This window comes from Leuresthes tenuis, unplaced genomic scaffold (genome assembly GCF_036924035.1).
Source record: "Leuresthes tenuis unplaced genomic scaffold, fLeuTen1.0.hap1 SCAF_3, whole genome shotgun sequence".
NCBI lineage: Eukaryota > Metazoa > Chordata > Actinopteri > Atheriniformes > Atherinopsidae > Leuresthes > Leuresthes tenuis.
The window spans coordinates 5,711,969-5,737,113 of record NW_027325357.1 but is presented as its reverse complement, the minus strand read 5'-3'; the positions used below and the strand labels follow the sequence as shown (position 1 = coordinate 5,737,113).

General features: G+C 41.1%; 1 protein-coding gene across 2 annotated transcripts in view; it reads left to right on the top strand.

Annotated features, from left to right (window-relative positions):
• Positions 1-25,145, top strand: part of mtss1 (MTSS I-BAR domain containing 1) — a 52,671-nt gene that overhangs the window by 11,058 nt on the left and 16,468 nt on the right. For both annotated transcript variants that reach the window (XM_072381514.1, XM_072381513.1), the window contains exons 2-6: positions 8,662-8,723; positions 11,320-11,393; positions 22,696-22,780; positions 24,214-24,305; positions 24,385-24,459. In XM_072381514.1, the coding sequence (XP_072237615.1) occupies positions 8,662-8,723; positions 11,320-11,393; positions 22,696-22,780; positions 24,214-24,305; positions 24,385-24,459 (388 nt within the window). The remainder of the gene's footprint in view (positions 1-8,661; positions 8,724-11,319; positions 11,394-22,695; positions 22,781-24,213; positions 24,306-24,384; positions 24,460-25,145) is intronic.

The following is a 25,145-nucleotide window of genomic DNA, read 5'->3' as shown; positions in this document are numbered from 1 at the left end:
GTTTAAAATCACACTCTTCTTCATTTCAGACCGTAAGATTGCTTTAAGAAGTATTCACTTACTTCTCAGTGAAGCGTATTTACGTGAATTTCAGGGATTGGGAACTTAAAGACGCGACTGCTTCATGAAATATTTGCTCTAAGTCTCACATAAAAACTGCATAGAAAACACTGTTTCAGATGTGGACACCTGGGATCTATTTAATAAGTGGCCACACCTTTGCTCTCTGAAACAGATTCACTGTATTAATTCTGTTGTATTCATGAAGGCTCCCCCGATCCTAGCCACACAGACACATCTCAGATGATAAAACTGGTGGAATATAGAAAGGGAAAGACTCTCTCTCTGTCACGCATGTGACCAAAAACCTGTTGCTAAGATAAGATAATGGTTTGGGCCTGAACAGCTGTTATAAAGCATACATTTAGTCCCTTTTTTTTAATGCTGTCCACCTTTGGCCTGTCAGTTTGGAGCAAATTTTTGTCAGGAGTCAAAATTCATGTGTGTATTATTTAGAAAAAAGTATAGAACCAGTTGAATGTAAGAATAGTCATGTTGACTTCCTTGGAAAAGTGATTTATATCTACAAAGTGACGGGCTGCTCTTTTGCTTGTGGCACCGCCATGTGTCCACAGAAAGGACAAACCAAACAGTGGCTCTGCAGAGGCCTTTCATGTTTTCAGCAGCCATTGTAGTTTCTCTCTAAATGTTTGAAAAGCGCAGGGTGAGGCGGAGGTGTTTGGTTAGTCGAAATTTTCCCAGTGGATGTTACCAAACCCCACAGACTGTTAGTTTTAGTGAGATTCATGCTTCGTGCGCTTGTGATTCTTCTTTTGTGCATTTATTGATACATCACTAAAAGGTCTGTTGCTGGTGTAGTTGAGGAATTTGCCAGTGTGGCTTTATCTCTGTCAGTCTGATGTTGGAGAGAAAAGACAGACGGCCCAGCCGTGCCTCCTGAAGGCAGCCTGCCGCTGTGAGAGGAGGAGAATTTATCGACTGAGCCCTCCTTGTCCTCATCAGACTCACCGAGGGCTGCGTGGCCGCAGTTTACACCACAAGATCTTAGTATGGAAATCAGCTGATTCAGCCTGGAAGCTGGGAGAGCTGAAATGTGACTCCAACGATTGTGAGCAACCTGAAGTATTTCAGCGATCACATGCAGATGTGCTGAAGCAGAGTGCTTTATAGGAGCTCCCCTCACATAGTGATGGGGTGAACAATAACAAAGCTTTTGTAATAGTTGCGGTAATGAAGAAAGAAAAGGTTGTTGGTTATGCAAGTACTTGGAATGTGGGATAAAAGGGATGGGAAATCCTCTGTGTGTTTAACTTCGGCTTCCCCTCCAGGCATTCAGTACACCCTTTAAACCTTCACCATCACGAAAACAGTTGGTCCGACTTTAGATGTAGCTCTACACCTTTGTCTCATTTAATATGCAGGAAAATATTCAAATCAGTCCAACATCTATCTCTTTGGTTTGATTAGAGACAAAGCTGATATGTCACTAAGCTCTAACAGGATTGATTCTTCAGGTCTATTATAGCCCTGGCTGCCTGAACCTCTGTTCTTGTGACTTCCTGTGTTACACGGAAGCTGCAAGGTGAAAACACTGGGGGGTGTCTTTATTAAAAACCCTATTTAGCAGGTAAAGGATCACTCAGTTTGCTGTGGAACACACGGTGTGCCACGGGCAAACCATTAACCTGATGTTGACGCTCTGTTCCCGTCTACTTTCCCTTCTCCCTGCTTTTTTTTTTTGTCTTTTTGAGCCAACCAGTGTTGCTCAAACATGATCCTAAACAAACCTTCAGCCTGCTGTTCAAACAGTCCCGACCTCTCCACCTCCATTGCTCTTTTGTTGCTTCACCACAGTTCCTTAAATGTGCTGACTTTGAGTCATAATGACCAGAGCAGCGGATAACATGGCTCGCGTGTCTTTGAATGTGTATTTTTTTACACTTAATCAACAATAAAATTACTTCTAAACTTCAGTACTGCTTTTTCGTGGAGAATAATTCCAGGTTTAAGTCATGTAGTGGCATATAGGTGACAGCCATGAACACACACACACACACACACACACACACTCACTACAACTACTCCCAGCCTCTCATCTACCTAAAAAAAAAAACACACAAATGTGAGATTTTGGGGTTGACTTTTTGTGTTCTCACATTAATTTCTTCATATTTAACATCCCGCAGCTGCAATTACTCAATATTTTAGAACAATCACCCACCAAATCCCAGGGAAAACATGCCAAAATCTGCTCAACAGAGCACCAAGTGTGGATCAGTCTGTCACTAAGTGTATTAAATCTGGAATTTCCTCCTGTTTGAGTAGCATCTACAGAGACCCAGGAAGTCTCTCTGTTTATTTTATGGACCAAACTTTGCAGATGGAGCTGTTTCCAAACAGAATTTATCATGACATCTGGAAAGTTTTGGACTTTTCATGGGATTTATTTAACATTAAGCTCATTAAAACATACTCTTTAAATGAATGAAATAAATTATTCATATATACAGAAATACAACACAAAGCCTGAATGTTGCTTTCACCTAATGAGGAAAGCATGAAACGGGTGGTAATTAAGCAGTATTAGTCATCTTTTCTGTGTAATTTCAGGTTTCACTTTCAAACAGGTTTCAGAGGAATTTGTAGTTACTTTGTTTTGACAACTGATTATTTATGATAAGATCTGTATCGGTAGTCCCTGTATCTTTCCACTCCAAGGACCAGCTCTTTAGAAAAGGAGGATAAATCGATGGCCTGGACATCAAGGATCGCTGTGGGTGTTGGGCTCAGTTTTAGCAGTCCCAGCATATTCTTATCTGTTTGCGTGGCCCTCAGTGAAGGTTTGAGCTGTGTGGTAAGTATACGTCTGTGAGTATATTCACAGGTCGTAGATAACTGTGGTTTAGATTGAGAAGCTCTTAGAGAAGCTGACAGAAACATAACTGAGATTTAACTCTAAAACTAATTCACAGGAATTTTCCTTTGAACCTGCTTTCAATGAAAGATACTTACCCCCCCCCCCCGCTGCTGTCAATAAAACTCTGCTCTGTCCAAACAGTTCTTTTTATCTAGAAGGTACAACACAAACAGCATTTATGTGGCAATGAGCCGCAAGCATGGCTCTACATGCTAAATGAATACGGACAGCAGCCGTGTGCACATACATGTTCACTCAGCTGTAGTCCTGATCGCACCTGTTTTAAATCCTGAAATCATTTTCCAGCTGACAGACGCTTGCGTACAAATTTACATGAGCAGCTATGTGAGAAGCACGTGGACGTTTTTCAGCCCTTCAGGGGAGATGTTAGCTGCCGCTGGCCACAGCTGTCATAAGGAACACAGTTTCTGGTAAATGCTAAACTCAAAGATGTGTCATCCTTTTTTTGTGCACTCATGGTGCATTCTCAGCCTTTTGTTTTTATTTTTTACAATTATTGTCCCCATAGTTTTTTTTTTTATTGCTTTTCCCCTTTTTTCCCTGTTTTTTTCACTGGTTCATGGTCTCCCTGACCCTACCTGTTCTGACTCTTGATGTTATCTTGGGCTCCTTTGTAAACTCACTGCATTGTGGAGGATGCTACAGTGGAAATAGAGCTTTGCAACCACAATCACGGCCCAGTGCATCGTGGGGCAGCACCGCCGTATAGTGAAACCACAGCTTAAAGACAAAGTGACTGAAGGTTGCTGCTCTTCAGACTGCATACACTGCGGTGTCAGTGTCCCTTTCCTACACACAAGCTAACAGATATTTTTAACTACCGTAAGTGTGGTTTAAGCCTCTAAACAAGGCACAACTCCATTAGCTTTAATGCCAGCTAAAGCTTACTTTAACACCGTGGCGGTGCTAAGAAAATTAAAAACCTTAACAGTCAAGTAAATGAAAACATCTGGAGCAAACCTGTAAATCTGGCAGATGATACCCCTGGAGTCTGCCTCCTTTAAGGGAAACTATTGAAAGATGGTGTGTTTTCTGATGTTTTTACCCTGTCAAAAAATGAACTTCTTCACGCTTTAAAACGGAGTTCCCACAGGACAGTGGGCTGACCTCATACCCATCAGCCTTCACAATCTCTAACTCTACTGGCCTTGAAATGCATCTCTGGTGGTTTATAGTGACACTATTAATGTACTTTTAGGTATTTTTGAAATTGGTCCAGCTGGTGTGAGAAGCTGCTTTGTCACTTTGAGGTGTTTGAATTGTGATGGACATTTTCTTTTATTTGTATTAACATTTCTCATTCTCACATATTAAATTTCCTTCTAAACGTGTTCAAAAAGGAATTTATAGTATACCCATTACTTGACTCAATTTAACAACTACTTTGCCATTTTTCCAACTATTTACATTAATTACACTTTCAAAACACTTGAAGAACAGAAAAAAACACAATATACAACAATATTCCTGTATTTTTACAGTATCATTACTGTCCTGGATGAAACAGCTGCTCTTCATCTTGATATTTTTAAAAAATATTATTTTAAATGTACTTTTCTTGCATTCATGTGTTAGACTTTTCCATCATTTTATCCCTGAAAATGAAACACATACACACGATTCAGCTCCCCTCTTTAACTATATTTCATTTTATTTTATTTGGAAGTTTCTTGCTTTGAATATTATTGGTGCTTTTTTGAAAATGAATCGGATCCTTTTGGTTCATTTGAGTGTTGTTTATATCCAGCGTTCTTTATTGATCTGCTGGTTTGACTCATTGAGAAAATGTTTGCGGTATTTTCCGCGCCACTTTTTTATTATTAAATGACACGATGTGTGTTCATCAGTTGATGTAGCTGCATGCAGTCTGATCCGTAAATGTTAGCTTGCACTGGCCTTTAATAGAAAAGTGATCAGAGTCGCTCATTCAGACAAAAAGCCAACACATTCGGCTGGATTGCTGCTCTGGAAGGGGCTTAAAATTCCCAATGGCAGGTCTTGCGTGCTGGCTGATGAATCACTAGCTTACTGGTTGAATGCATAGTTGAATGAAAGACCTAAATAAGGTCGGTCTAGACTCTGGAAAGGTCAACAGGGCAGCGTTGTCACCTTCCTGAGATCTCGCGTCCGTCCCTCCCATGGCTCTGCATCCCTTCTTTCTGTTGGTCAGTAGAGCAAGTCAGAATTATGGTGGTAGGATTAGACACTGATAGCAGGTAACTACACACACACACACACACACACACACACACACACACACACACACACACAAAGTAACCGTATCCCTGGTAATGTTGTCAGGTTGGTTTAGCAGATAGGATAACAGCTCTGTCTGTCCTCTATACACGGAGAGCTCAGGGTGTGTGAATGGTTTACTGTGTCAGCACCGGTGGACCATTTCCACTCAGTTTGAGTTCATGCAAAGTAAGGAAGCAGGACCATGATTAGTTCCCAAAGCTTATCACAGATAAAATCAACCAGTTATGAGGGAAGTGTTCGTCTCCTGTCCTTGAATTTTCCTTTGACCCACCAACAAACCTACTGTTTACCCCGAGCTTCACTGACTAATTGACTGATCTGTGTCTCTGTAAAACCTTCATGCTCAGACTAACATCAGATGCCATCACCTTTTTTTTTCTGTACAGTTTTCGCCTGTAACAGCTGAAATGAAGTGGACACATAAAAATAGCCATCCAGCCAGATGGGAGTAGACAGCTGTTTTGATGGCAGCTGTTTAAGGAACCCTTTAAAAGTGACCCCTGAGGGTCACTGGAACCTAATTTAGCAACCACTGCTCCAAAGCTCTTAGTATAAAAGCCTCAGTGGACCCTGATACACTTTGCCTGTGGTCTTTTTAGCTCTGCCTGCTGCTCAACCAGTGCTGGGATGTTTTGTCTGCAGCTTACCGTGACATTCCTGGCAGCAACAACAAGTCTTGGGAGGATTTTTGGTTGAGGCGAGAAGTGGTGAGGGAACAAGAAGGGCCTTCCAAGAGCTGCACATATAATAATACAAGCAGGAGTTGCATTTCTGTGTTTGTAGTCTGACATTCCTCTTCGGGGTGATGTTCAGTGTCTGCTCTGGTGTGGAACAAGCAGAATTTCTGACCAAACTAAAGTTATAAGAGGGAAGTCCAGGGTAAGAGCCGTAGTCCCAAAAAGAACAGTAGAGGTGTAATATTGGTCAAAAATGTTTGTGTATCTCTGTCTTAGGGTCACGATTTGAGCTCAAGCTGAGCTGAAGAAGCCTCTGCCTGAACACGCTCCGTTGTTTCAGCTCTCTGTTACGTAGAGGATGGGCTGTATCATCCATTATGTCCATCAACTTCTTCTCACAGAGCCCGCTTTCTTTATCAGTTTGCTCAGTCTCTTTGAATGATATGCAAATGAAGTTAGATGGTGTCTCATTTGCCATAATTCCTGGAGTAAAATTCAAAGTGGTTGCACGGCAGTAAAATCGCTGTCCTCGCTGTTTATTTCACTGTTTTCTGCACATTAAGCTTCTGGAAGATTGATACAGAAACATGCATCCTTTGCATGAGATGAGTTTTTGAGAGACTGAAGATACTTAGATCACTTGGTTCTACCATTTCATTTATTACTACTAATTTAAGCTTTGCTGCAAATGCTGTGAATTACACCCTTTTCAGTTTACCCTGAATGTACCTCATTAAGTTTATGTGTCGGCATATGTATGTTTTTCATTCATCATGATGAAATACAGGATATTTTTCCTCAGCTGCTCCTTTAGCTCACTGAGATAAATAAAGCTTTAGAGTGCCGTCCTTTTCCTGTTCATTCTTTTCATTCCTTTCCTGCTTCTATTTATCTCAGGTTCACTGTTAGTTATTCACTGGAGGCATTCATTCAATCACCTGCAGTATTTCATCACACAGTGCTAAATCCCTGCCGCCAGTAAACCTGTCAGTCCCCTGTTGTGTGCATGTCTGGCTATCTGTGAGCCCGGGCCGGCTAGCAGCTTTAGCGGTGTGGAGCTAAGAGGCTAACGCTGTTGTGTTATGGGTTAAATCAGTATTATCCTCTCTTCGTTGGACCAGCAGAGACTGGAGACACTCAGGGTGACTGGGTTTAGGAAAATAGATACAGAGAAAGTGGGATTCAGGCCTCTGTTTCAACAGGGTTTTTCCTGCATTTTAGATTCAGTAACCAGAACACCATACCAACAGCTGTTGGTCACAGATGCAACTCAAGGTCAGAGCCTTCAGCCCGATCCAGCCTCGGATTACATAATCAATCAGCCGCTGTTACAAAATGCAGATACAAGAGCAGCTTTTACCCCCTAGAAGTCGACACCGGAGGATATTTTAATATCTGCCTCGCAGGATATTGAAACCATCTTGTGATTTCGAGCTTCAAGGCGTACTTGATTAATCGCTTCATATAAATTGTTGGTTGCTTTTTTTTTTTTAAATGTGCACATTGAAAGTGACGAAGATTGCAAGTGTGGGGTCCTTAGACGGATGTATGGAAGCAGTCATTACGATGCCATATGGGTGGTAATATCTTATGGAAACAGTTTAACATACTTGTGGAAATAATGAGCTCAGAGTAAAATCTGCGGTATCCCGGAGAATCAACTACAGCTGCATGACAGCGACATTGTGTTGCACGTATTAGGCCTAGCTCCTTTCTGTTAGTTTCCCTGTGTTAATGATCAGCTCCAAGTTCCCAGCCTCTGCTCTAATGTGAAGTCAGACAGGCCAAAAATAACACGAGTCACTCAGCTGCTCATTGTTTTGCTGCAGTTTAGCTCAAACAAAATTGGAAGTAGAGCTATAATCCCCTGACATTCTGTAAGGAACACAAAGGTCACACATGGTGCCTGATTGATTTGGTGATCAATGATTAGTCGGGAGATGATTATAAATCAGATGACAAATTCAAGGAAAAACCTGACTCCAGTGTGGGATTTGGTGACTTTGTTATGCTGCCTGTCAGCTTCGATCAATAAGGGAGAGGATCACTGCGAATCAATGCAAAGTTGCTCTGACCACTCATCTTTATCCTTTGATGAAGCCTCATGGGATTGATGTCTTCCATGATGATGACACCGAAATGACTGGATATCTTTGGGAGGAAGTGTTTCGCAGCACTGCCCAGTGAAGCTGTTCCGACTGCCATTAATAAAGTCACTTTATCGTGTTTTTTGCTTTAGCTTGTTAAACATCTGTCGTTCACAGCAACTGAACCAGTTAAATATAAAAACAGGAGAAAAATCGAATGCTCAATAACCCAAAGTTGAGTTTTCTGTCTTTCAGTCAAGAGCCTCCACTTTCACTAACAGTTTAGTTTTTCTCTTTCACCATTTCTACATTTCTGAGTAGAAATTAGAATCAATCTGGTATTTATTTCAGTAGAGCTCATTAATCCTCACTGTCTTCAACTCTTGTGTTATAATTCTCATTTCTGAACTCCTTATTTTGTAGAATTTGTGTTGCTGTGAAGTCCAACAATGTCACTGATATTAATAGTGATCTGAGCAACACTTACAGCTAAGAGCAGCTTAGACGCACTTCAGCGGTGCACAGTATGAAGTAAATGCTGTTGAGCTTTGGGACTGCCGGTTAAACTTAGGGATTCCCATCAGTTTGACATCCGTGATGCTTTACTTTACCCTGATATGACTTTTTTTTAATTTAGTGCTGTATAAATAGAATTAAACTGTTTTTTTCCCCCCTGCAGGCCAGTTATCCTACCTGGGAGGACTTTGTAACCAAAGGAGCCAAACTACAATCACAGCTCAAGTAAGAATGCATTTAAACTCACCTGTAAAGATTTTTGATAAATCTGAGAATGCTACATTTAAAGTGTTTTTTCTGGCCTTCAGTGTCTTTTGTTTAATTGTCAGCAGTCACATGAAACCATGAAAGATCTGTGAAAGTGTTGATCACTGTAGAAGACAGAAGAAGACATACCAGGGTCAGATTCACCAATGCTTTTGAATTGTGCTTCGTGCAGTCTATCTTCTGTGTTTTGATTTAAATGAACTGTGTCACTGCGTGTTATAATCCACATAAATGTTACACGTGTTACACATGCCATGACTCAGACTGTCTCCTTGTCACACCAACAGCGACCCAGTAGCTGGCTCAGTTTAAGATCAGTATAATAGTGTTTTCCCCAGTAGGCCAGTTAACTTTGATAAGCATCGCTCAGCCTGCTGCAGCCAGTCACAGTCCATTAGCCCTGCCAGTCAGCCAGCGACACACAAACACACGCTTCCAGCACATATATGCTGTTCAAACCACGCCAATATTTAATGCTGCTTCAAGTATCTGCTGTGGGTAATATATGCACAGAAAGCCTTAATCCTTTAAACCTCAGTTTCAATCAGTCTTCACATATAAGACATTGAAAAACTCGGTGGCCTTGACCATTATATTTTCAGCTTGTCTGTCATCCATTATAGAGAACATGGCGTCCCTTGAACACCTCAATATGCTTCATATTCATCTGGCTCAAACTTACACTTCATCACAAGGATAAAACGGCTTCAATTTGGTGGTCAAAGACTTACGAAATGTTTTGTTTTTGGCATAACCCATGGCTTGAAACGTTGGTCCTGTTAAAATCTTCCAACTGTCCAGTGGCAGAAAGGCCTGTGACAAAGTGACAAAGATTCAAACCACTCCATGACGTTGTGATGGAGGCTTCCATCTGTGAGGTGTGTTATTCCAGTTTAAGAAAAAGAAAAGCTGTGGTTTGTGCTTCTAAAACCAGCGTGTTTTTTCCCTTGTGGGCTACGGTATTTATATGGTTGTGTTATAGGCGGAGGGCGAGGACAGGGACGGAGAGCATGTTTGGATATAAATAGCTTCTTTTAAAGTAATAAACACAAACCGAGTTGTAATGCTATGCTACTAAAAACATAATAGTGAACTTTATACAGCATTTCAGCCAATAGATGGCCCCACGTGTTACACACCGGAACCTTCAGTAGAACCGTTTAGTATCAAAACCCATCATTCAAGCCAAGAGTCTGATAAATCTTTAAGCATATTTGAGGGGGTGGGTGTCACGTTAACTAAAACAAGGCTTTACATCATTCATAAAGTGTTAACATTTAGTCCCACGTAGGAAGGATTGAGCCTTAAACACGTCTTTCACTGCGGGTTTAGTTAAAATGACTTAAAGAACGACGAACTTCTCACTACAAGCCAAGAGGCTTTCAGTGGGACTAAGATTGTGCCTGATCCAACATGTATTGTTAGCACATAACCCCAAACAAAAGGTGGGTTTCATTCTGCTGAAACAGACTAATGTAGCTCCTCGTAAAATTTGATCCACCCCATGTGTTAAGATCAACTTATAGAGAGCAGAGGCGCTTTATTTCCACCTGTTAAATGTCTAAAGGGCTCGTTTTCCTTTGCAGATATTAAAATGTTTTGTAGGAATAATAAGAAATGTTGCTTGTACCCGAGTATCTGCACATCAAAGCAGCATGAACTCACTGAGCAAAGACCAACTGAAGCTTCTGCTCAGTCGGATTTTGGGTTTAGTTTTGTCAGTGTGTGTGTCGCTGGGAGTTGTCCTCCAGCTCAGTCGGTCGGTTATTATAGGACTGGATGATCAATCATTTATTTGCACACCTGAAACTTCAAAGAAACACTGAAGGGTGTTTTAATTTTTAAAATCGTTTCGCTCTCATTCCAAGAGTTTTGTTATGATGTGTTTTAGTTATTGAGTCAAAGGAAAAGCTGCAAACTGCATCTCCACACATGAAGATGGTGGCTGTGTGCATGTGTGTCAGAGTCAAGTCTTTGGTCTAACTTTGAAAGACACTTTCCAATGAGGTCAGACACAGTCATTACCCCTCAAAATGCAGGAAGATCAGGTGACACTGTTGGCTTTAGAAGCGTAGACTTGACTGGTAAAAGACACGCAAACAAAAGGTCCATTGATGAAGATGATGTGTGTCTCAGAGGATCTCCAGTTGCACTCCCAACACAGGCCTTTGAAGGCAAATGGCCTCTCATGTGGCTCCACCAAAAGTCCTTCAAATTACACCAGGTGGAGGTTTGTTTCAGATGTGTTCTGAGTTTTGTCGGCCCTGCTGCTGTTTCTTTAGGATCTTGTTTTTTGTTGGGTTGCACAGTTTTCTAATCCCCCTCCAGCTTCCCATCTGAGAACACGTCTGTTAGAAAGCATCACCTTTCTGGAAGGTGTTGTTTTCAGGTCAAAAATCTTTCTCTTTCAGTATCTCAGAAATATTTGGAGTAGCAAAGGACGTCTGGGAGACTTTTGTCTGCATTTACCTTCATTAATCTAAAAAGCAGATGTTTATCTTTTCCTATGAAACATGGATTTGATGGATATAAATGTTTTTTATCTTCTTTTCAGGACAACCATCGTGGTTACTGGAGCCTTCTTGGATGCTTTTCAGAAGGTGGCAGACATGGCGACTGGAACCAGAGGTGAGGACACACACACACACAGGTGTTCACCGTGGGGCCCAGACACATGCAGTTTCTAACTCTGGGACTGGAATATTCTTTTTATTTAGCTGTGGAAATAGCACTCGTCATTGCACACTTCAGCTCTGTTTAGTCAGTGTGAGGGAGGAGTGAGCAGCAGCATGAATGAGCCGTTAGCACATCCATGGTGTTGTTCCTGTGGTCTGTTCCCCAGGCGGAGGCTGTGCACTGTTGGCGAGAGAAAGATGAGACACCCCATAGCGTCAAACTTTGTCTCTGAACGATCATTTCACATACAAACGTTGCACAAAGCATTGCTGGTTGTGGGTGGTTTTTCTCAGAAGACATGGCAGGAAACTGAAGATGCAAAATGTCTTCTGGACAGGGCTGCTGCTGTTATCGGCTGCGAGCCAGACGCATTGAGATGGAAGTCATTAATCACCATAATAAACCGACATCTTGCATCACACACAGCGAAGCAAAGGATCTTTTCCCTCATGATCTTTTCCCCTGTAAACGGTGAGACCATAAGGTGAAAAACTGGCTCCAGCTACTCTGTGGAAAGACTTAGTAAATGATATAATAACATGTAGAAACCGTTGTGCTACCGGATTATGAAATGTTCCCTCGGCAGATCTCACTGCATGTTTTTCTTTTCTGTACTTGTTTTGTTTCTTTAAGACTTGAATGCCAAGTTATTTTGGCTGTTTTTGGCCATTTTTCTCCTTAACCTTTTCTTTTTTCCTGCTGGTCTTCCTGTGATTCTTTCTGCCTCGATCCAACGAGTCTTTGTGCTGCTGCCTAGTTTAACCCTGGATTATATTCCACACATTTCATGAACAATTTTAGTTGAATTACTCTTAATACTGCTTGAAATACCAGGTTAGTTAAGACAGTCTGTATCGTTACACATACAATAATAGTTTGAATCAAGTTATGTACTTTAAACCACAGTGCACCCACATCCAAAAGCTGAACATATATTTCCAAATCAACATTAAGAAAATTAAAAATGAGTGGCACCAATTTCTTGTTTAGATGAATAAACCCTCTTTGAAAATTTGTTTGGATGGAGCTCCGTAAATGTAGCTCACACTCACACATATTGATGATAAAGAAATGGATGCATCTTCTTTTATTCTGTATATTTTCCTTCCTTTTTAAAACCTTACAATCCTAACCTACTTTATCCACTAAAACGAAGAGGTGGACTACAGCTCAGCTGGAGATCGGTGTGTTAGTTGTGGCTGCTGTAATCGTGAAGCGGTAGGATTTCTGGTAAAGTAGACCCAAACTGGCACTGATGCTCGACAGGCTCTGTAGTCCCAGAAGAGTTTGTACACCTGTTTTTGAAACATGCTTTTCTACTCCTGAAGACCTCTAAGCATGCTTTGATGTGTAAGATCTCTGGACTTGTCCGTGTATATATTTTCTGCCACAGCGGTGCAGGTTTCTCACCAGATTTTGAGCCAGGGAAGCATTAGTGAGGCTGGACACTGATGCAGGTTTGTATGTCTGTGGTCAGCATTCCGGGTCATAACAGGATCTTTGTCAGCAAAATGCTTCGATAAACTAGGAAAACGGAGCCTTTACTCACTTTACTGTGTGCTTATAATGTTTTATCTTATTAGATTGATAAATGTTGATCCTTTTTTTTTTTGGCCCACCTCTGACATAAACCGATTATCCGGTCTTGTGCATATAAAGCATTAGTTTTTAGGCCATCTGACACAGACTGCTGCCTATGCAGCATAATGCAGAAGGATGTGGACTACCAGCATGTTCAGAGCTACAGTGCCTGGTATGATTATGTAACACATAGATCAGTTGGTATTTAAAAGAAAATCCAATAATGCGTGTGTATGTGGGAGGTGGATTATGGCCACTCCCCTCCACGGAAGCCTCAGCAGATCAGCTCTGTCATATTTGAGTGTTTGTTTATAAAAATAGAAAATCACATGCAAAGAAGCAATGCGTGACTAGTTAGCGTTCGGTGGATATGTGCGTGTGGTGACAGAGGAGGCTGGCAGCGGAAAGAAAAGACAACTCAGACAGAATAGACCTGTGAATAGTCATTTAGATACAGAGGTTAGTTTGAAATATGCAGCTTGAGGCAGCTTCAGATCACATTCTGCAGCACATGACATCACTTCAAGCATAACAGCTGAAAATGTCAACAGCGTGGTATCATGAGGCATCATCTGTGTAGAAATAGAAGAAATTTAGAGATGTTTTCCAGCAAACATGAGTCAGGACAGCTGCTTAACATCCATCAAAACGTCCATTTAAAAAGAGAGCTTTGTTTGAATTAAGTTCATTAATTGATTTATTGCTCAGTTAAAATCTGTTGAATACGCATCTGCAGCAGACTGTGTAGATGAAGCCCAAAGACTCATTCATTTCTTAATGCCACAATCAGAAAGAAAAGGACAGACTGTTTTTTCAACCTAACCTCAGCCTTAGAAAAAGAAAAAGAATTCTTGCTCTGTTTGTTGTCACTATGCTCTGTTTGTGGGTCACTGTTTTGCACGTGAACGCAGACGACTTCCCCCAAAGCGTGGCGTATTTCCACAAATGCCTCTAACATAACAGGACGCGCTAACAGAGGTGCAGGAGAACATGACTGAAAGCTGTTAAACATGAATGTCAACAGGTCTGGATTCAGAATCTTTTTTAAATGAGCTTTGCAGTCGTTTAATGAGGAGGGAAGTGCCGAGTTTATTAGACTCAGTTCAGTTCATATCTGGGTTAAACTCGTTGCCATCTGTTTGCGTTTAGCTTATTGTAAAGCTAATAGGGCCTTCACACACTGCATGTTGACCATGCACATTCCACTGTTATCCCAGCGTGTGCGCGTGCTAATGTGCGTGTTTAGCGTGTTTTGACAGCTGTCGCCTCCTCCTTCATTCTCTCTCCCAGCTTCTTCAGCCTGTCAGCTGCTGAGTGTGTGACAAAGACAAAAGAAAAATGGAGCAGCTGACTTTGAGGAATGCCGCGCGCTACCTATTTTCAGCCCCTGATTCGCACTCGTACCCTTAGCTTTGTCAACTCTTAGCGCCGTGTAAAACGACTTAATAGTTTCCTCCCTCTCAGCTCATTACAGCACCCTCGGGGCGCTCCCAGAACCGGTCTGGTGGGTTTGTGCGTGGGATTCGTGGTTGGTTTCCACGGTAATGCTCATGTTCTTGTCTTGCTTTTATGAGTGAAATGGAAGACGCTGTGTGTTTGAGGATTGTTTTTCAGGCGAGACAAACACTCACGGAGGCATAGCTGGCAGCCTGCTGCCTTGCTCAAAGGTTACACCTGTTCTTGGATCGTCCCATTATGTATTTTGGCATGAGCTGACTTTTATTGTAGTTACTCGTGTGCGAGCCTGATGGACCATGACAGCATCCTCACGCTGTGTCAGCATTGATAACATCAGTTAATGCAGCCAGAACCACAGGTGACATCAGATTAATCCAATCATGTTAGACATTGTGATCACGGATCCGTGACATCCGTGGACTGGAGCAGTGACTGACATCTTGGCGTGCCGCTTCATCAAAGACAAAACCATATAACGGCTGCCTTCCTCGTGTGTTCGGTCTTTCTTTTTTCCATCTTTTTTCACAGCTGTCAGGCACAGATTATCGGGGGCTGAGCAGTGATGATGATGATGTTTTTTTGCTTTTCTGTGTCTTTTTCTTTCTTTTTTTTAACCTGTGCCTGTTAGGCTGCTGTCATTTTTCAACAGGAGGCATGTCTCGACTATCTAGGCTTGTGGAACGCGGTGAATTTTAGTACCTCCTTCATTTTGTGCACATGCACATACACATTTGCACCACATCTAGACACAAGGCAGTAAAACACTGAGAAAGGCAGTAATGCTCTCAGAGAATGCAGTACGGTGTCAAATCTAGAAGTTCTGAAAACTTTGCATCTTTTTCTCCATAACTATCAGTTTTTGTGTTTTTAATGAGGAGTTTATCTGATCCCTGTTCTGTACACAGAATAAATGCATGCCTCGTGTCGATGTCTGCATGCTCTTGATATTTTACATCTCTCACCCATCACTGTTCATTATACCAACACATTGGATGGTCCTCCTTGTCAGTAGGTAGACTAAAACACTGTATATTGTTGTTTAAAAATCCTTCCTCCATCTGAAGAGTTCAGGGCCTGATTTCCTTCGTTCGCAGGATATTTTTATTATTTTCAGTTCCATGGGTACAAACTGCGATGGGGAGAAATCCTTTCATGTGTGCTGCTCCCTTCGCCTGGAACAAACTGCAAAAACACTTGAAATTTCATGACATGGTCCCATTGGGGGCTTTAGAAAAATGCTGGTTGACTTGGAGGCTGATGCATCTGTTTGTAGATTTGAATTTTATCCGTCAGTCAGTTCGTGTGTTGGGATATGTCTGTAAATTCCTTTTCTTTATAGCCACCAGTAAATAAACGTGAGTTATTCAAGTAAAAACTGATGCGGGGGTGTGTTCAGGGCTCTTGAATGCTGTTTGTAGTTTCCTGTCATTTAGTCATTGATTGCTTTTTACAGATTGACCCCTGATCAATCAGTGTGCTGATGTCAGCAGCTCGTGGCTGTTTGTTGGTGTGTTGAGTCACAGCAGTTTGACTTTAAACCAAATTGAAATGGATTAGATTTCATACAGACTGCTCGCTCCATCCATCCACAGGTTTGATTTATTCTGAAGCCTCTTCATCCTCTTTATTTCCGTGAGAATCCAACCTGTGACAACTGCTGAATATATCATCCTTATTTTTGGAATTCACAGCCTTAAAAACACATCACTGTAAACACAACTTCAGTTATGACCTTAATGGTTTAGCGTGACAATAATTAACAAGTATTAGAGTTAATACTTGGCACAAGTCTGATCACAATCAGCTGATCTTCGAAGTAGGTTCCCCTTGTCTCTTCTCTGGTGATTCCACATGACTGGTTTCCCTGGCAACTGAGGAACCGTTGACGTCTTTGGCATCATGGGGCTTTCAAAGCACACACACATGTACACGCACATCACAAGACAACCCACTGAGTCCTGAATAATTCTAACAGGCTTCCTAAGGACCACACCGTGCATGTTTTTGAAGGTTTGCTCCATCGCAACTGGTCAGTTAATCAATAATTAGGTCAATATGAAGAGAGGCAAAGGTTAAATGCTTTGGAAGCAGTTAGTGTTTCAGTCTAACTCTTTAGCACAGTATAGTATAGTATAGTTTTTCCCCTTAATATTTATGTTATAGAGTTTCAGTTTGGAAAAATCACAGATTGATTTTTGTAAGATTAGTGTTTTCCAACAGAAAACCGGAGGTTAGAAAGTAGATTCAGAGGAAGGGAAAACAGAGGGACCAACCTGTGTAAAGAAAACATTAATTAATTCACGCTTACACACTTTACTGAAAGGGCCACAGTATGAGACGGGAGCTGGAAAATCTCTGGGAAGGAGGGTGAACACTTCCGTCTTTGTCTCTCTGGCACCGCGTCTTTGGAAAATAGAGGGAAATTATAAAAGTTCTGACCTTTCTCTCCTTCTTTTTTTTTTTTTTTTCCACCTGGGGAAGTTTTAGTGCTTTTGGTGGCAGCATTTATGTTTCAAGTCTTCTACATATTTAAGAAAGTCTGGCTAAATCTTTATGAAAATAACTTCAAAGCTTACAAGAGAAAAAAGTAACGAAGGACCAGCAAATGTATCGTCTATATGAAATAACCTTATGGGGGAAACCCCCCAAAATGTTGCCTTTATTTTGCTGTTAGGGCCTCCTGTGCTCCTGTCATTGGTTTGTTTATTCGTTGTTAGTTGACCAGTGCTTTAAATGAAGGATCGGATATGATTTAACTGAAATAAACCTGTCTCCTGCCTCACTGAATAAAAATGTTTCACGATCACACAAACTCAACCCCAGTAAAGCAAATGAGATAAATATGTTGATTTTTATTTTCAAAAAATGTATTTAGGGTAATGATTCAATCCAACACAATCAGTGAGTCGGTTTTGACCCGACATGCAGAAATAACTGCAGCTACAGATTTGATCAGTGCTGGCTCTTTAGCTTTCAGGACTTTTTGTGTGTTATTCTGTGCAGAACAGCTTCAACTCTTGGATGTTTCCTCACGAGAACGGCTCACTTCAGGTTCCTCCACATGTCTTTGAATAACTAAATTCTTCTTTAAGTGATCTGGGCACATTTTGGATCAACTGGAGGCTTTTCAGAGGTTTTCATTGACAGCCCAATAATAAAGTTACAATTACAGTACAATATCACTCTATGAAACCGGATCAGTTGGTCAGACTCCAAGCATGTCTTAATGACATAAAGACCTGGATGACGCAGAGTTTCTGCTTCTAAGTGTTGCCTTTGGATCTGAACGCTTCAGGGTGAAACAGCCTAGCTATATACTTACTCTAAATGACTCTTCCTTGTAGTACTACAATGAGGAATCTTGGAGTTATTTTTGACCAGAATCTATCCTTTGACACACATATAAAACAGGTTTCCAGGGCTGCCTTCTTTCACCTTCATAATATTGCCAGAATTAGGAACACCCTGTCTGACAGTGCTGCAGAAAAGCTGCTCCATGCATTTGTTACTTTGAATCTGGACTACTGAAATGTAGTGTTTTACTTTATCAAATCAAAAGGTTTTCCAGCAGTCTTCCGGCTTGTAGGTGTGTTCTTAGGCAAACTGTTAATCCACACACACCATAGTTGTCAATATCCACCTAATGTTGTTTTCACAAGCATGGAATTCCCCCGACATTAGCATTGCCCGTCATGTTGAAATGTCATCCATCTCTTGGATTTAAACAAAAAGTGACATTCAAAAAGAATCTGAAGGCGTCTGATCTCGTCTCTGAAGTAATCTCTGCTCCACACTCAGCGCTATTAGACATGCCTGAACGCAAAAAGAGGGTTAAGTGTTCAATACTTGGCTGCATAACCCCCCCCCTCACACACACAGACAGATGTCTGTCGTACAGATTGTAATTTATGTATTATAAATTAGATTTTTACAGCGTGAGACAGAGCAGGGCAGCACTCAAAAATTTAACCATTTCAGGTGTTATCTTCACTCAAACTGCAAATAAACGTGTGGAAACAACAATGAAGCATGCAGCTGAACAGCATCTGCGCACCATCAGTAACTAAACTATTATATTTAAAACAACACTAGAGATGCCTGAACCTCACAGCTGATGTGATTCGGACTCGTTTTTAAGTAAATCGTTATTCATTATGCAAATTGTGTGGCCACTTTGGCCTTAAAATACATTTAAGGGACAAAAAAACATTGTAACAGATGCAGGAAAGAGCTGCAAGATGAAACTATTAGAGGAAGTGGGGTAAAAATGTACATTCAAAACATCAGAATGGATTTTACTGCTAAAGAGAAAACCAGGATGGCGGACAGATGCAGAGCTAGTTTCAGATTCAGAGCTTAGTTGTTGTTGTTTTTAAGCTGGAACTGATCAGCTTTCTTGTTCTGTCACGTTTGTTTTGCTTGGCTCGGTCTGTAAAGTTGTCGTGCGGGTTTATGATCATGAAAAGAACATGATCAATGCCTCCTTTTGTTCTGCGAAGGCTGTGAATCGAGAGGATTGAAGCTGTGGTGGAGTCCCTGTAATAACACTAATTACATATGTTTACATGCTCTAGTGTTCTTCTCATCAAAATGTTTTTGTAAATTTCATGTCAAAGTCAAGTTTGATGCCTTTCAAAATGTTATCTTGCATCACATGACACGAATACATAGAATGGGTATTATAGGCGTTACATATATTGTGCACATGCACATCAGCTTCACATAAAACGTGCTTCAAAGATGCTTCAAAAAGGTAAATCAGAAACAGCAAAGTGTATATCAGAGAAAGAACATTTGGTTTTTGGTTTTTGTCTTTTGTGTGAGCATTTTTGTTCACACGTGTATCACAGTTTATAGAAATATGCAGTCCTGGGGCTTCTGGGGGTCTACATGTATAGCTGTGCATGTGGAGGGCTCAGATGGAGATTTGTTTGTTTGCATTTTCAACCCAAATGCAACTGCCCTTCATTTATTTTAGAAATATAAAACTACTCTTAGTGCAACATATTGTTTTAACTTTTTAACTTTCACAAACACTGCAGGAAAATTAATCTCGGCTGGTATCAGTTCTGTAGTATCGGAACACTTTAATGAATACTGAGTACAGGTACACGCACATACTGATACTGGTATCGGTGCATCCCCAGCTGACTCTATACACCAAACACTAAAGCTAATACCAGAGTTTGTCCGTCTCTATTAACTGATTCCATAATGAGGCCAACAATTCATGAACACTTGTTGGAAAAATGTAGCTAACGTCGTCGTTGCTACATACGTTAGCAATTGTCTGCCTATTTCTTCATCCAACAGACACGAACCTTTAAGCTCGTCCCCTTGAAGTATTGTTTGTGTAAGTCGAGTATTTATTCTCTTTTGGGCTGTGGTTTGGTGTCCTCCTCAGAAGCTATTTAGCTATGATATGTTTGCTAATATCATTAGCTGGTTAGTGTAGACCAGGTAGCATGCGGTGAACCTGTTTGCTGAAAAAACAACTGCTTACAGCTGCTTAAAGGCTAATTGGTGCAGAGCACGAACCATAAATGGAAACCAAAATAAGATGGAACGCCGAAAATGACTGAATAGGTCTGTGATAAATTCAGTTAATCTCTACCATTTCATCTTTAATTTATTTAGATACAGCTGTTGATGTAGAACAATGTTTAACCATCTTTAAGAAAGATTTGTCATTTGCTCTAGCAGGAAAACAAATGTACCCGTATGGCTGTGTATGTGCAGGGCTCAAAGGGAGATTTGTTTTTACGACTTTGGTGCTACAACCCAGAAGTCTAGGGGGGCCAAAGAGCCAGAAAATGAGCATAATTCTCTTAATTTGACCTGTTTTACTACAGAATTTAAAGGATAAACTGTGTTTGTAATATGAAACTTGCTGTTACTAGTTTTTTTAAACATTCAAATCCTTAAAATACATTTTAAAATTTTAATTTGTTAATAGCAGCAACATCAGCTGGGTTTTGAACTGAAGGCTTTTAAGACACTCGTTATTGAACATCGCATCACAGACTTTTCAAACAGCTACTTTATGCATTATCACAACATTAAAGTCTTAAATGTTATCAGAGCTCAGAGCTTGAAGTGCAACAGGGAGGGAAAGGCAAATAAAACAAGCACCTCGACACACCTCAGCAATTAACCCACACCCTTTACCAGAGACCGTGTCTTTGTGTGCGTTCCCACCGTCTCTTTGTCCCGTGTGTAGTTTATGATAATATTTCTTTTATAGCAAACAGGGCAGAGCTGAGAGGGAATGAGATGGAACATGAGTAAGAAAAGATGGAGGATGGAGAAAAGTAAGGGGAAAGATGGATGCAAAAAGATGTGTAGAACCTGATAGGAAAAAATAGAAGATAGATGAGGCTTTTTACCAGTAAAGGTTTCACACTGCGACCACTTCCTGTTAGAACTTGACCTGCTGATAAGTCATTTTTCATTCGAGCCTTCCTTACTTTACATGTCGGCCATGTTTCAGTTTTTCAGCCTGTGCATGTGTGTGTTTGACTCTTCCTGTTTCCACCATGTGCAGCATTTAGATTTAGATATTCAAATAGCTTGAAATGAGTGTGTGTGAACTGTCACTGTACGAACTTTCACTTTGATCGCAGTGCAGCCGAACGTTGTGGATGAAATGAAATGCCACAGATTTGTCGCCTCACGTTTTCAATGTGATGACTCGGAATAATCAGACTTGGAAAGCGTACGTCAACATAGAAGATAAGAAAAACAAAAAGCTACATTCTGTACTACCTCTTCAACACTAAAATGCTTTGATGAGTCGATTTGTCATTTTAACGGAAGATGTCGCGCCTACATTCAGAGTGATGGCCACAAAGAGGCCATTATTATGAGCTTGGCTCTCTGTGTGTTTGTATGAAAGAGGACCTGTTGTAGAAGTCATACCTCTTTCCTTCCAGTCCTCCTCCCACTCCGAGTCAACATGTATGTGGAATCCCAACTGATGCACAACTCTTACAAACATTCATTTACTCAAATTGCTATTTTTAACACGTCTTGCAGGTGAACAAATCATGACATCGAATCAGACTAAGACACAACCGCCATTTTAGTGAGTCAACATGAAAAAGAAAAGCTTCTAAAAACCATGTTAATGTGCATTTTACATGTATGCATGCATGTATTACTGAGCTGTACAACCTGATATGTTTGATATGAAAGAACGGTAAAAGCTAAACTTTTACTCGCCAAACTCTCCCAACCACAACCTGGAAATATTAGATCTTATCTGCATGTACCGATGACTCGCCAATCCTATTGTGCATATTCAGTCAAATGTTTCTGCAGTGTGCAGTTTTGTGTTTAAATGCACGAGATCATGGTGTCTAAGACATGGTGTTAAATGCTGTGTAAGACTGGTTGTCGGCTAATTGCTTCAGGGATCTGAGTGCGAGTCTGTGATTGTAAGCAGAAATGCTGTAATGTGTTTGGCCTGAAAATCATTGCCACTGTGTGAGTTTTAGTGTGCACACAAGCCATCCGTGTCACAAACTCTTGAGTGCATCGTGTTACGTCATAGCTCCGTTAAGGGTTTGTGTGTGTTGGCGTGAAATCTGATCAACCCAAACTGGTTGTGAAAAGACGCGGTCGCCATCTTACATAATTCATTAACAAAATGAGACACTTGAGCCCTCGTACGTCGTCTCAACACACATTACAACACTCATCTTAAGATCTTAATCAGATTGAGCTCTTAATGCGTCTCCAGTATGAGGTGTGGATGGCACACACACACACACACACACACACATGCAGCTTTATCGCAGTGGTGATGCAGAGCCACAAACACGATGTATATATTAAATGAGTAAGAAATTGCTTTATAAATTGCTTATAATGCACAGCTGAAGGGAAAGTGGAACATTTCTACACGGACTCTCTGGCACTACGCTGTTTGAAATCCTTTCTCTTCATTTGTTTTGGACACAAACTTGTGGAACAGATTCAGTGAGAGATTCCTCACATGCTTTGGCAGCTTCAGACAATTACAAACGTACACAATGAAAATATTTTAGGTGTCACGTCCGTTTCAACGGTTAACAGAAGAGGAGCTCAGATGCTAACATTTATGGGGTCATTATTTGAGTTGGGTTTAGCTCCAAAACCGATCCTTATTTAAAGATATTATTTGTTTTCATTTCATTTCCGTCCTTTTCTCAAAATAAAACTCTGATTTTTGCAGGTGCTACCAAGGAGATCGGCTCAGCGCTGACCAGGATGTGCATGAGACACCGCAGCATCGAATCCAAACTCAAGCTGTTCACCACGTAAGACAACCACACACACATTCAATACCGTAGTGTCTGATGTGATGCTTTTACGAGGTGGGGAAGACAGGTGAAGCTGTGAAAGACTGTGTGATGACAACTTTTATTTGATAGTGTGGGAACCAGACACTTTATTATCCTCAGCTGACATACGGTCATACATGACAGTCAGTGTGTATCTGTGTGTGGAGAGAGAAGGAGACAGCTGGAGCTGCATGCTGTCATGATTTCACCTTTCAGCGCTGCCACTGCTGCACCGTTACAGTCATTTAGCTGTTATTCTGTCTGCTGTCATTGGAGAAGCTGTCTGTTAGTGAGTCACACGTCTTGTTTACACGTGCACACACTCTCTGAAGCTGCCTTATGAGGTACACCTGTACAATTTAGTGCAGTCAATACAGCTGTTCTGCCTTAAAGTGACTGTCTTGATTGTGTTGGTTTGTAAAGACTGGGCCTTAAAGGGGGCTGCTCAGCGCAGCCATCAGCTCTCAATAAAGATTTTATTTGACACGCTCGTAGGGATTTTTGTTTTTAGAGATTTTACCATCAATCAACTCACCAACCCTTAAAACAAAGGTGGAACGGCGCCACGCAGCTTTATGTCAAGTGCATGTGAAAATATAGTCTAATCTAATTATTTAAAACAACAATATAGAAAGGAAACCTGTTGGTAATGTGCCTCGGCTCGTTGTCTTGTTCTAAACCTTCATTCAGCCTGAGATCTCGTGTACTTGGGGAAAGATTCTCAGTCGGGGTTGCTTCATATTTTTCTGCTTCCACCTCTCCCTCTATCACGACTTATCTCCCACACCCTGTCGCAGAAAAACTCTCCAAATAAAGATGGTATCGTGCACAACTGTCTGGGCGGTAATAATGAGGTGAGGGTGTTATCAGATAAGGTCTGATGGTTATTACGCTGCCTTTTGGCAAACTTCCGGAAGCTTGTCACATTCGGCTTAGTTGGGAAGAATTCCTGTGTGAAAACTGGCTTGTTGGGTCCCTGTTTTCTGGGCAGCCAGATCTAAGGGGCACTTTAAATGGTGCAGAGACTTTCTTGTGTTCTTCCTCAGATCCTTGCCTTGACACGGTCCTTTCTCATGGGTCTACAGGCAGATCTCTCAGCCTCACTGCTTGGTTTTCACTCTTTTATAGACCTTATATAGTCAGGCAGATGCCTGGCACATCAAGGTTTAGCACTGATAAGGAGGAGTAGGATTCACCAGAGCTCAACTGCATGTATAAAAACAAAGAAATATTTCTCCATTACAATAATATATCATTTCATGAAATGTGTAACTCTGATTCAGCTTGCCAGAGAATTACTGACTCGGTTGGAAATGAATGAGGTAATGAGTCGTTTACAGTAGATTTTGATTAGAAGAAGGTTAAACACAGCAATCAATAAAGCTGGATTTCAAATTTCCTTTTTTCAGAGCTCTCTCAGAAAGTCTGATCACTCCACTCGAGTTGAAAATGGAAGAGTGGAAAAAAGTGGCCAGTCAGCTGGACAAAGACCACGCCAAAGGTATGTCGACATGCTAGCTAACTAACACACAACTGCACGGGCACAACACTTTTCTCATTGGTGGCTTTTTCACAATCAGAGTACAAGAAGGCCAGAGCAGACATCAAGAAGAAGTCATCAGACACCATCAAACTGCAGAAGAAGGTGAAGAAAGGTAAGAGGAGTCACTCATTCACATCCAGAAGGTTTTCATTAGCGCTGAACAACAGAACGTCCAGCAGTCAGTCTTACTGTCATTCAAAAAGAATGTAAACAACAACATAGTTTGATTAAGTCTCAAATATCAGTTTTCTTTGAGGAAAAACCACCTGCCGAATTCTAAAATCATTTTCCACAGAGAGGAAGAACAAACACAGGGAGTCTGTTACATCCTGCCCTCATTGTGCTGAAAAATGTCTCATTAGATCTCTGCGGTATTCCGTTATTCCCTACCTCCTGTCAGTCACCCGACGCCCCGAGGGAGGAAACAATCCCTCTGAAAACACGTTTCCCTGCTGAGATAACGACACATGAGGCAGACGAGTGGATTGTAGAGGGTTCTGCAGGCTCAGCTTTGACACCAGTTGAATTCAGACTTCAACCTTTCGACGTGGAACGACTTGATATCCTGAACAAGACAAACAAAATGTTCAATTTTCCTGATGACGGAGACACTTTTAATCGAGTCACATGGTCCAAAGCAGACAGGAAGGCTTGTTTATCAGAACAGAAATATAACGATCTGTTTATGACTTCAAAGTGGACGTTCTGACTTGATTTTGGACTTTTTGAGTCTTGCTTTGGACTCCTACTTTGTTAAAGTAGGAGTCACCTTTTATCTTGTGGATGAAGAGATTGAAG